The 13,273-nt window shown below is 40.0% G+C and overlaps 1 protein-coding gene across 1 annotated transcript; it reads left to right on the top strand.

The window, feature by feature from the left end:
- The first annotated feature begins 11,636 nt into the window (after positions 1-11,636).
- On the top strand, positions 11,637-12,587 carry LOC121708929 (odorant receptor 131-2-like). The gene has a single exon (XM_042091892.1). It carries the CDS (start codon positions 11,637-11,639, stop codon positions 12,585-12,587), a length of 951 nt encoding a protein of 316 aa, XP_041947826.1.
- The last annotated feature ends 686 nt before the right edge of the window (positions 12,588-13,273 follow it).

Below are 13,273 nucleotides of genomic sequence, written 5' to 3'. Positions count from 1 at the left end.
TTATCTTATATATCTTATATTATACCTCCATGTTTGGTACTGTCTGTCCACTAGCCACTTGTACCACTGTCTTTATGCCTCACTGTTTGCGTGCTATATTAGCACATCAGCACATATGCATAACCCCCCCCCCCCCATGCCACAGCCGAACTGTGGCCACACTTATACATTTTCTTAAATAGTTAAATATATAGATATATAGACTTTACTTTATTTCTGCATTGTTGCACGGTTGACTTACTCATTTGCACCATCACCATGACCACTATCACCATTGCACTACCACCATGACACTCATTCACACAGAGCACCTTACCATACCTTACTTTTAGCTTAATTTACCTTCATTTAACAGCTTCAGAGTCATGGGAATGGTTATATAATGGTTATATAGTGGTTTTAATGAGGGCGGTCTCAGTGCTATGGTGGGTTCTGAAGCCAGATTGGAGAGGTTCAAAGAGCTCATGGTGGGCCGAGCACCGAGCACCACACCGAGCCAATTGATAACAGCACTGTACTTGTCTCTTTCGATTGTCATCACATTATTTTCTGACCAGGAGTTAGTTAGCCACAACGCTAATGTTTGTTTATGTGATGGTTTGCTGAGGAAGATATACATGGAACTTGAAGATGCTTGTCTACGATGCATCCTAAACACCGGCCTGGGACATTTCTGCTTGCTAAATAGGTTTTTCTGTTGACTCGTTCAGAGTCCTTGGTGGCCCTGTTAGTGCTTTGTAAAATGTTGCATTAAAGGTAAACTATGCAGTATTGGCAATTTCCTTACTATTTTCTCGGTTTTTGCTTCTTTTTCGCTGGCTCTGTCATGACGAATGTCTAAGAAACTCCATCGCTACCTTTTTCTAGCCGGTGCCTGGCGTGTATGTGTATTTGAATGCAGTAAAGCAATTCGTTACACTCGGTATACTTCCTGACACTGAGACCGTCGGCCCGCCGGCCCACAGTTGCAAGCGTGGTTTTTCCGCTCACAGGCGCTAGAGGGAAGCAAGACGGCCACCATTCAACCCGAAAAAAGTAATATAACCATTCCCATGACTCTGAAGCTGTTAAATGAAGGTAAATTAAGCTAAAAAACTTGCATATTAAGCTAAAAAACCTGCACAGTGTGCCTTTAAGACCACAAAAAGTCTACATGAAATAAATGTGAGAATCTGAGCGTTCATTCCCAAACACCCACTAGACTACTCCCTAGTTTCAGTCTTCAATTTCTTGCATTTCAACAAAGGTGTTTCAAGTAAGGAAGAGCATGGTTTAGGCTACACAGGCTAGAAGTGAATATGAAGAAAAAGAACCAAAATATGATGAATAAGGTGACAGTGATATGTCCATCCACAGTCCAGCACAGGCTATAGTATACAGGTACAACCTCTTGACAGGCAGATACACAATGCTATCATGACAGAGAAATGGAACAGGCCAGTAGTTTAATAAAGTTTGTTGCTATTTTATCCTAATAAATACATTTTCATATTAGTACATTTAAAGGTGCTCTATGTGTTTCTTAACTAGTGGGTCGGGACCCAAAAGTGAGTCGCGGAACCGTTCTGGGTGGGTCGTGGAGCTTGTGGTAAAAAAAATTAAATTCTACTTTATCAGATATAATATTGGACCTTTATTTTGATAGACTTTATTTGTATGTCAGTCATTGCCATGGACATAGACAATGTAGGCCTAGGCTATATGTGACAGTTCATGTTAGTCATCATTTTAGTGGCAGCCTAAATGCAAATAGGCTACGACCCCGAATATTTGAAGCAGGATATGGATTCACTTCAATTGTGGACAAAACGGGACAGACATGAGAGCATGAAACCATTGAAACTAAAATGGCCAGAGCCGGACAGTAATGGAGTACATTTACTTGAGTACGGTACTTGAGTACAATTTTGAGGGATCTGTACTTTACTCGAGTATCATTTTTGGGGAGTACTCAGGACTTTACTCAAGTACATTTGAGAGGCAAATATTGTACTCTTTACTCCACTACATTTCTATCCATAACCGTGAGTACCCGTTACTACTTCTAAAAAAAAAGGAAAAAAGAAAAATCTCGGAAACCCTTCATTTGTTGTTTCCCTCTCAAACGTGATTGGATTGTGCAGGCGCCACTGATTGGGACAGCCTATCAGCAATCACCTTCAGCAATCAACTCCATGGTCAGATTTAGATTAGAGACGAAACCATGGACGAAACAATGGATGAAGACGCAGCAGGTCCATCCCGGGAATGTGCCAACCTGTGGCCCCACCTCGCCAGACTATTTCAATTTTCTTAACAAGTTAATGATAGTTTTCGCTTCAAGTGTTTCAATTACAAAATAGTATTTTGTATTTGAAATACAATTTTAAATACATGTATAAGAAATACTGCCCATCCCTGGCAACATGGTAAAAAGATGAAAATGACTTGATTTTACTTCCAATTCCTTTTATATTCTCCAAGGTATTGTAGCGACCGGCTGTCAATCAGGGAGTGCCCGTGCTATGCATAACCCCAGGCACGCTCATGGTTGGCAGCCTGGTGAGAGGGGGGCAGGACCCCTGGGGAATATAGGCTACTGTTCAAGAAAGTTCTGCCTCTTTTCGGTTCTGGGCCTGACACGGCCCGCTGTGTTATATGCTGCATTGTGTGCTTTGTGACAATAAACCAGTTCATGAAACTCTGAAATTATCGAAAACTGCTAAAAATGATTAGCTTAGTTAGCTAAGTAACATGGTTAGCATAGTTAGCTTTGTTAGCATGCTAATTACATAGTTAGCATGGCTAACATAGTTAGCATGTTTAGCAAAACTGCAAAACGTTAGTTAAGTTAGCTAAGTAGCATGGTTAGCATGTTAGCATTGCTAGCACTGCTATAAAACATTAGCTAAGTAGCATGGTTAGCATAGTTAAAAATCTTAGCATAACTGCTAGCAAACATTAGAGCCATTCCAACTTTCAGTTATCGTCAAATATCTACCTATACACAGCCATTAAACTATTTGAATATCAACATTCATTCAACTTCTAGTCTGTCAACCAGCATAGCAACCACCATACTACTCTACTACTCTAACAACAGTCAGTTGTCATCAACTTTGACTCCCGTCAACTGTTTCCTCTGCCCACAACTGTCAAAATAAAACTCCTAACTACAATAATTCCAACCATATTCACAGTTAAAACCTAGCAACCAACATCATTAACCTAGCAACCAGCATAGCAACCACCATAACTACTCTAGCAACAGTCAGTTGTCAACTCTGACTTCTTTCAACTGTTTCCTCTGCCCACAACTGTTTCAAAATAATAGTCATCACTACAATAATTCTATATTAAAAAATGTAACCATTTTAACTATCCAACTATTTAACTGTTCAGCCTTTCAAACTGTCAGTTGTCATCAACTATGACTCCCGTCAACTGTTTCCTCTGCCCACAACTGTTTCAAAATAACAGTACTCACTACAATAATTCCCTATTAAATAACCTAACAATTTTCACTATCCAACTATTTAACTGTTCAGCCATTCCAAATGTCAGTCGTCATCAACTACAACTCCCGCCAACTGTTTCCTCTGTCCTCAACTTCAACTTCAAAATAAGTCCTCAATACAATAATTCGCTATAAAAAAACTACTCAACAGCTTTTTTCTCTATCTGACCTCCATCTTTTTAGTTAGATTATATTTTAGACAATATTCAACAATATTTCATTCAGCAGCCATTTTCATGCACTCGTAATTCCCTGGAATTACATTCTCTAGTTTAATAATGTTGCTGCGTGAATCACGGTAAGCGCGAATGAAGTGGCCACTTCTTAATAGGAGTCACTGTATGGAAATAGGCTAAGTAAAATAGAGATGTTTAAAATAAGATAAAGTTAGAATATGCCCGCTTGACAACGGCAGAGATAACTGGCCTTTGGCCATAGCAACCATCCATTTAGAACGACTGGCCTTCATAGCAACCAAGGATCTTAGCTGTGATTCATGTAGCTACAGTATGCATACAATGTGATGCAAAGTATAGAAAGGTGATGAAATATACAGAGACAGGTCAAGAAATATAGTGCAATGTAGACTGTAGTATACAGTTGATTTACAGAAGGTGGTTTAGAGTAATATGAATTAAATATAAATATGTGCAGTGTATTAGCAGTTATCATACAATAAGTAGAATAATGTATGTAGTAGTAACATTATAATAGTAGAAATAATAATATAGATATATGCAGTGTATTAACAGAATATAATAAAACAGAATAAATATGGATATTCAATATGACAAATATATAACAGATATGTACATAACATACAGCTATGTGCAGTGTGGAAACAGTGTCATTGTAGTGCAGAAACAACATTATAAGAGTAGTAAGAATAAGTCTATGTGCAGGATGAATAGTATAAAGATCAGTAGAATAACTATGTATAAATGTAATTACAGTAGGCCTATGTACATTTGTAAATAAATAGAAAACTATGGGTGAGAGGGATAAATTAATTTTATTTAATCGTAAAAGTAAATTGCATTAAATTAAATTGGGTAAGACTGTCTTTAGTGGCAGGCTAGCACATACCGTTGACATGCGCTAGCCTAGCACCTGCGAACTCTGCAATTAGAAGGACTGGATGAAACGTGTTGAAAACTTGCTTACTTGGAAATGAGGTCCTATGTCCAAAATCCTGAACCACCCCTTTAAGTTTTGCTACACTGTGAAGTTAGTTAGTTAGTTACCTTACTTAACCTGTTAGTTAACCTTAGTTTAAAAACCAATTGCCTTGAAATTACAGACTAATCTGGAATAGGAATTCCAAGTTGTGCAAACAAATGCTTACTTTGTCTAGTACACTTACACTAAGGAGAATTCCTATTTAACCTAACTTGGTCATCACAAGTAAAGTATATTGTGTATTAAACACAAGGTGTGCTAACTGATGTTACATTTCCCACAGTGCATTTCCAGAATGCCACCTCCCTGGCCCACATATTTGTAAAGATATCACATATTAATCCTTACTGAAATTCAATCTTAAATAACAATAAAGTGACAGTGACACTAACGGTTATATATATTGTTGGTGTGTAATTTATGTGGATGCATCGCACCATCAAGTAGATGACTATCCAAAACGCTCTAATGCTGTGGGTAGAACAGCAGCAACATGTTACATTTGTATTTTTGGTACTACCCTCTGAAAGTACTGCACAACGAAGTTGAGACCTCACTATGTACTACTAATATGTGGCACACACCTGGGTTAGTCCAGCGGGTCAGGGAAACCTCAATCTTTGATGTCCACAGTGAGTCAGGACTTGGCCTGATTTCTGCAGTTCAGTGTATCCATGATGTTGTGAAGGCATTGGGGTTGATATTAATATCCTGACCAGAGAGGAGAGTGCATGTAATGGACAGCCACTAACACCCTTCCAGTAGCAACATAAGTTGCAAGGAGAGCACCCATAAAAATCCTAGTCAAGCTCATTTAGCCTTAGTAACTTAGCAGAGATAGCTTCAGTAACTTAGCAGAGACAGGGTACCTGTTTGTATGGTTTCCAGATACAGATCAGTGTCTGTCTATAACTTGTTCTACTCACAGGTTTGGTCTGTTTTGGATAGTCATTGATGGGGTGATGTATCAATATAAATCACATATCAATTACACAACAACACTATATATAGCCTTTAGTGTCGCTGTCACTTTGTTATTGTAACTTAAGATTGAATTTCAGTAAAGATTAATGTGATCCCTTTAACTGTTAAAGGGATCACATTAAGGGATCACATTAATGATTAATGACCCGGCCTACATATTGTTAAAGTTTAACAATATGTAGGCCGGGTCTGTAATTCTGGAAATGCATTTTTGTCATATCAGTTAGCTGAACTGTGACATTAGTTAGCACAAATTCAATACACCTGTTGTGTTTAATAAACATAGAGTATACTTTACTTAATTGTAATTAATTGTATTGACCAAGTTAGTTGAAATAGCAATTATGTGTACTGTAAGTGCACTACACTAAGTGAGCATTTGTTTGCACAACTTGACATTACAGACAAATCTAGAATGGGAATTGCAAGGACAAACAGTTTGCATGCTTTTCAAAACTAACAGGTTAAGTAAGATTATAAACTAATTTTACAGTGTAGTACAAACTTCAGCAATTCAAGTATAGTTTACTTGATTGTTCACTTTTCTACCTTAAAATGAAGTAACACTCATTTTTTAAGTAATCTCAACAAAAGACAAAACCTGAATTCTACTTACTAGAACATTTTAAGTAAGTAAAACTATTATGTTTTACAGTGTGGAAATATAATTTGTTACTGTTTTAAGTTACAAGTTGTGTGCTTAATGCTATCATATCTGGCATATACTGTGAGGCTTCATAGTTTAACACTACCAATAAATTATGTATATGAATTTCTTCGAATTTCATTGAATTTCAATTCTACTTCCTTTAATTCAAATTCGAATTGTAATTCTACATCCTGTTTTTGACCTTAATTCAAATTCAATTCAAATTCAAGAATTTAATTGGAATTTAGGAGTCATTCTCAATTCAATTCTGAATTGTGCACAAGCCTGGGAGCTACAGTCTTATGACTTCAAAGTGGATATAGAGCCGGAGCTCGCCATTCCAACGCCGACGCCCTGTCCCGCCGACCAGACCTCTCAAGTCTCACGCATTGAGCGTGAGACACACGCATTTCAATGACTTCACACGCTCACACGCCACACATGGCATTTCTCACTCCGAGAAATTATTAACTTGCCCGCACAGAAATTTTACAAACGTGTCACACAACGTTGCTGTCTGTGCGCTCATTCAGCTCAGAGAGCTGCTGTTCAGTTACTAACCTATCGGCCAATCAGAAAATAGGATTTCTCAACCAATCAGGAAATAGTTTTGTTTTGATGTGGGTCCGCAACGTGGAGACTGCTGGTCCGCGGAGTCGTGGAGTGAAAGTAGGCCCGGTGCTTCGTCTGATAATTTGCTGTAACCTGACCCTAGCCAGATGAATTTTGTTCCACTATAGCTCCGCCTAGCTTCACTCACATCCATCTGGGACCTCTTCCATTGAGAGTGATTTCTGCAACCGACTTTATGGTTCAGCCAATCAGGACGCAGGGCGGGAGTTTCATAGATGTGACATAGCGTAGAAGCGACTGTGACACTGTTATTAGCGTCACGGGTTGGCTTCGATGTGAGTGGTTGAAGTAGCACGTCAATAGATGACGGACAAGTGGCTTATTCAATCATATGCAAGCATTTTTTGATTAGGCCCAGCCTTCTGAAGCAACACTTCAATGGATCGGTTCCAGATGGATGAGTGGAGCTAGGCGGAGCGAAATTCATCTGGCTAGGGTCAAGTTAAATTTGCTGCGCAGTTGATCAAGATACCGAGGACCGACAAAAAAAGAAAACAAACGTTTCTGCTATCGATGTCATTAAACATGGAGCCATACAATAAAGTGGTGGTATGAGCGTTCATTCAATGCAGGCGTCTGCGCGATCGTTACACTGCATGGGAAATAATATAACACATGGGATACATCTAAGTTATCAACTTCAAACATCAATTTACTTTTAATAAACTGACATACTGGGTGGAGTGCTTTGTACACTGAACCTACCAGATCAATTTCCCTCACAGGATCAAAAGAGTATATATACTTACTTATACTTAAAAGCATACAGCTTCACTGATCAGCAGTGTTGGGGAAGTTACTTTTAAAAAGTAGTGTTTGCGCGTTACTCGTTACTTCTCAAAAAAGTAACCCGTTACTTTACTTAGTTACCCTCTATGGAAAGTAACTTTTTACGTTACTCGTTACTTTTACGTTACTTTTATGTTGCTCGACTTTGGGCAGAACCCAATATCTGTTCCTAAATGTGGAGGCCTACATAAAGTTCTACTATGGAGGACATAACAGGTGTTTCTTTTGTGCTCTTTATAAAAAATGCCTCAAACAGAGCACTTGACAAGAAAACACTGGGCTTATAGGCTTCAACACCACCACTAAAAGCCCTATGAAACAATATCAAATAACATAGCCTCGATACATCTTGGGTATATAGGTGAACACAAAATATGTGAGGGCTTATTTTACTCTTTCATTAAACAGGCGCTCCTCCGAAATGTGGTGCAAAGCGAGTGCAAATCGTATCAATAGGCTGGCAGTTGAGTTAACGGCAGTGGACAAAATCAGGGCACAGTGTAGGCTACAACTAACACTCACATTCCTCCCCTTAGTTTCAACGAGTTCGAAGTGATGTGAATACCTCCATCCCTCAGAAGTTAGCGTTGGCTGCATCTCGCTTGCTATGATTGCTCTTCATTGCCACCAGCCTCTGTCACGTACCGTGTGGAGCTATGATTGCACTTCATGCTACCAGCCTCTGTCACGTAGGCTGCCGTGTGGAGCTCGTGCCTATTGCGCAAGCGCGCAGCTGAGAAAGCAGCGTCGCTGTCAAATCTGTCCCTGGGAACGTACTTAAAGGAACCGTATGTAGGATTTTGGCCAAAACTGGTACTACAATCACTTTCAAAATACTGTAGAGCGGTGTACGCTGCAGATGTGGTAACTAGAGCAGAGCTGGCAACCCAGATGCCGAAACACTACTGACTTTGTGATTACTAGGTAGGTGGAGGGTGGCGGATCAGGCTAAAACACAAATATGTAAACATCAACATCAGTTGAGGGCTGCAACTTCACTTTTTTAAATGACGATATCCTGGCCAGACTACTGTTGTCAGTGATATAAGTATTTGGAATTAGCATGATTTCCTAATGCCTAGTGACAAATCAGGGCCATTTTATGATGAATTGAATTGAATTTCTTACATACGGTTCCTTTAAAAGTAAGTAACGTAACGTACGTAACAGTAAGTTCTTTGTAACGTGTTACACACAACACTGCTGATCAGGAAGCGACGCGGGACTACAGGCAGCAGATCTGCAGTACACCATATGGCCAAGGGTGGCTCCCATTCACAACTATAAATCATATATAACAATACACTACATTTTTAACTCGGCCTATAGGCACTTTGCGTGTCTTATCATGTAGCTCACCATATCCATTGGATTTGGTGAGCTACATGATAAGACACGCAGCTGCCTGTGTCCTGAATACACTGTAAAAAAAAACACGATCTCTGTGGACAGCCCAGGCTCCAGAAAACAGCAAATTTAAATTAGTAAGACAAATGAAAGATTATTGCAGATATTTGTGATATGTGTTTAGTTTCAAAGCAAGTCACAACCTTTTCAAAACTGTTTAAAGGTAAAGGTTAAGGTATTTTAAAGGTATAAATATATCACAACTCTAGACGGAGCACTACAGTCGCCACAAATACCTAAACATGCATAGTGTACCTTTAAAATAACATACCAATAAACAAACAAATGAGAAAAAAATAGGATTCTAGAAATTCAGAATTTGATTCTGGAATCGGAGCATTGGGACGTGATTATGGGGAATTCTGGAATCGGAGCATTGGGACGTGATTATGGGGCGTGTTCCAAACCCATACAGGGGAAGAAATGCCTCTGCACACAATTGGATAGACCTAACCAATCAGGGTGCGTTGCCCAAAAGCATAGTTGCTAACCTGTTAACAACTTGGTTGGCAATGGGAAATTGCAACTGTCCAACTTAGTGAAACTTCGCAACTATGCTTTTGGGAAACGCACCCCTGAGCAATGAAATATCCGGAATCCTGTAGTTAGAACAGCCACCGCATCCTTCTTCCCAACAGATGCCTTAATCGTTGTTTCATATTCGTTTTTTAAAAGTTATTGCACTGTCAATATATTGTATTGCAGCCATGGTAGCCACATAAATGGCTTGTCAATGGAGCACGTCCAGACTGAATTTCCCTCAAATGTTGTGGGCGGGGTTAAATTCGGGCTGGCTTCCAGGCAGAGATGTAAAGTAACTAAGTAGAAACACTTAAGTACAGTACTTAAGTATGAATGGGGAGTATCTGTACTTTACTTGAGTTTTTATGTCTTCCTACTTTTAGTATATTTTCAAATTAAATGTACTTTTACTCCACTACGTTGTCATTAGCAGCATTAAGTGGAAAATAGGTTAAAATAACGTGCAAATGAAAACCAAAGGCACCGTCTCCATTCAGCAGGTCAGATATTTGCAACCCTAAGATGTTCTGACCTGATGTCACCACAGGACACAGCAATGAATTAAGACATAGTGACAGAGTTAAGGCCTAGCAAATATAGCTAAGACACAGCACACCAAGGTGACAGAGTTAAGGCCTAGAAAATATAGTTAAGACATAGCACACCAAGGTGACAGAGTTAAGGCCTAGAAAATATAGCTAAGACACAGCACACCAAGGTGACAGAGTTAAGGCCTAGAAAATATAGCTAAGACACAGCACACCAAGGTGACAGAGTTAAGGCCTAGCAAATATAGCTAATACATAGCACACCAAGGTGACAGAGTTAAGGCCTAGAAAATATAGTTAAGACATAGCACACCACGGCCTACGGCCCACAGACTGTTGTAAAGAGCTGAATTAAATTGAAATTCTAACTGCTTGCTTTTCATTAATAGCATAATTTGTTTAGGCGTGTTTATGGAGTGTGATGTAGCTGCCTTTCTAAACATATTGGATAAACTTCATTATAGGCCTATTCAAGGAAGCAGCTGTGAAAAATGAATGGCAGCTATACCTTTGTTCATGCTTCGAAGACATTGTGTATGAAGTGTAGGCACCAAGTTTTCAGGTGCTGTATGAACTTAATAGCCTATCCAAAGTTCTGACTGCTTTGTTTTTCATTAAAAGCATAGTGAAGGGACGGATGTCACCCCACCTGGCTACCACCTACTTGTCATAATTAAGTACTGTAAATAATAGATACTTTAAGACTTTTACTTAAGTGGTATGCTTATAGATTACTTTTACTTTGACGTAAGTCTTTTTCTGATCAAATATCTGTACTTTTACTCAAGTGGGTGTTTCGGATACTTTATACAACTCTGCACACACACATCCACTCTGCTTCCAGGCTAGAAGGCCTGTACTGTACTTGACAACAGTAAACGCACACAAAGAAACACACTGGAAGTCTCTATGATGCAATATTACGCAGATGGTGACATACAGTCATCAGCTCCTTCAGATATAAGCAGGAGAAATAGTGACAGCAACACACAACACGCTCACACACAGAGGGGAGATCTTCATTGGCCATTGCATTATTGTTAACAATACATTATCCAAACTGACTTATTCATATATGATGAATGATATATGATACATCACATATAATTGCTGTTTCCTCGTTAACTAGTCAAAGGTTTTTCATATGAAGCTATTGAAGTAGCAATTCAGGTGTTTGTTAGTGTCAAACATACAGAGAAAAAAGTTTTTGCGTTGTCAACTTTTGTATTTGTGTGCCTGTACTTTGAAAATCTTTGAAAACATCAACTTTTATGCACATTTTGTCAAGGATCAAAATATTGTATTGTACATCAGTAATTTTACTGTCACTGTTTTCTTGAGATATCTGATTTCTTTTAAGCATCAGTGATTCAATAATTTGTGAAGACAGTTTGTTTTTGGTTAGGAACTGTAGACAATTTTAAAGATTATGCAGAACACAACAGATCCAGAATCTGCTAACTTCTCCTCTCCCCTCAATACTGGACTTGCTGTGAAAGCTTTTCTGTCTATGACCCCCTGCTTCCTCTTCCTGTATGTCAATATAGTCATGCTGGTCACGCTGAGGTCTAAAGAGCTCTTCTGTGAGACCCCACGCTACATGCTGTTTGGTCAGTTGCTTTTGTCGGACTCTCTCCAGCTGTCTTCAAGCATCATGTCCTACCTGCTGGCCTTGGCCAGGTTATACCTGGCCAGTTCTGGCTGTGCTCTGTACTACCTGGTCCAGAGGGTCATCAACGCCATCTCGCCACTGTTCCTGGCCCTCATGTCCCTGGAGCGCTACGTGGCCGTCTGCTTCCCCCTGCGTCACGCCGAGATCGCTAACAGGAGACGCACCACTGCGGCCATCATTGCTGTGTGGCTACTGGGCGTGCTCATTTGGAGTGTGGAGCTGACCGCCAGCATGATGTTTGAGATTCTCTCTCCCAACAAGCAGATGTTCTGTTTAGACTACGGACATGTCCAAATGGAGATCTCATTCAGCATCAGCCAGACGTTCACTGGCATTATATTTACATCTGTGAGTCTTGTAACAGTCTACACATATGTTGCCATTTTAGTGACGGCCAGGTCAGCAACGTCTGACAGGACATCGGCGAGTAAAGCTCACAGGACGATCCTCCTCCACATGGTCCAGCTGGCGCTGTGCCTGGCGTCCACCCTGTTCGGCGTGCTGCGGCGGGCCCTGGCTACGAGCAGGCTGCGGCCGGCGGTCGTATATCAGGTGCAGTACGTGCTGTTTGTGGGCGTCATCATCTTCCCCCGCTGCCTCAGCCCTTTCATCTACGGCCTGCGAGATAAAACCTTCTGTGCCGTTTTTAAATACGTTGTTTTTTTCTGCATGAAAAGAAAAGTAGAGCCGCAAACATGTGTCATTTAGTTTGGTGCCTAAGAGCCTGCTCAGATGTCTGTGTGTGTGTGTGTGTGTGTGAGAGAGAGAGAGCCTGTTCAGATGTGTGTGTGTGTGTGTGTGTGTGTGTGTGTGTGTGTGTGTGTGAGAGAGAGAGCCTGTTCAGATGTGTATGTGTGTGTGTGTGTGTGTGTGTGAGAGAGAGAGAGAGCCTGTTCAGATGTGTGTGTGTGTGTGAGGGAGAGCCTGTTCAGATGGGTCCCAGCCTCGCTGGGGTGCTCGCTTTGTTAACTGTCAGGTAAAGTCTCTAGCTTTTACTTGCGTCAGCTTCCAGAAGTGTATGCCCAACATAACCTTCATAAACCTGTTGGCCTATTCTGAAAACCATAAATAAAGACCTGGGAAATACATATTTTGTCTCAAGTATTTGTCACTGTTATTTATGTTATCTTTATCTGGATTTTCACTAGTTTTCTTTGGTTTTTATAAAAGTTGTTATTGACCGCTACACAGCGAAGCTGGCCATGAAATCAAAAGTCTGAAAAACAAAGCGTTATTTGTATGTTTGTATCACATTCATAAACAAACTAGATGTACCGCATAGCGGTACAAAATATGACCGCCGCTCAGTCCTGTACATCCATTCCGCGAAAATAAATCATATTCCATCTTCTCCATCTTCTACTCCATCCCCTACTCTTGAAACTTTTGTGTAT

The sequence above is a fragment of the Alosa sapidissima genome, chromosome 5 (assembly GCF_018492685.1).
Source record: "Alosa sapidissima isolate fAloSap1 chromosome 5, fAloSap1.pri, whole genome shotgun sequence".
NCBI lineage: Eukaryota > Metazoa > Chordata > Actinopteri > Clupeiformes > Clupeidae > Alosa > Alosa sapidissima.
Note: the sequence above shows the minus strand (reverse complement) of the source record. Positions and strands in the feature narration are given on the sequence as shown.

Coding starts and splice junctions, on each gene's coding strand:
- LOC121708929 (XM_042091892.1), top strand. CDS start 11,637: ATGCAGAACACAACAGATCCAGAATCTGCTAACTTCTCCTCTCCCCTC.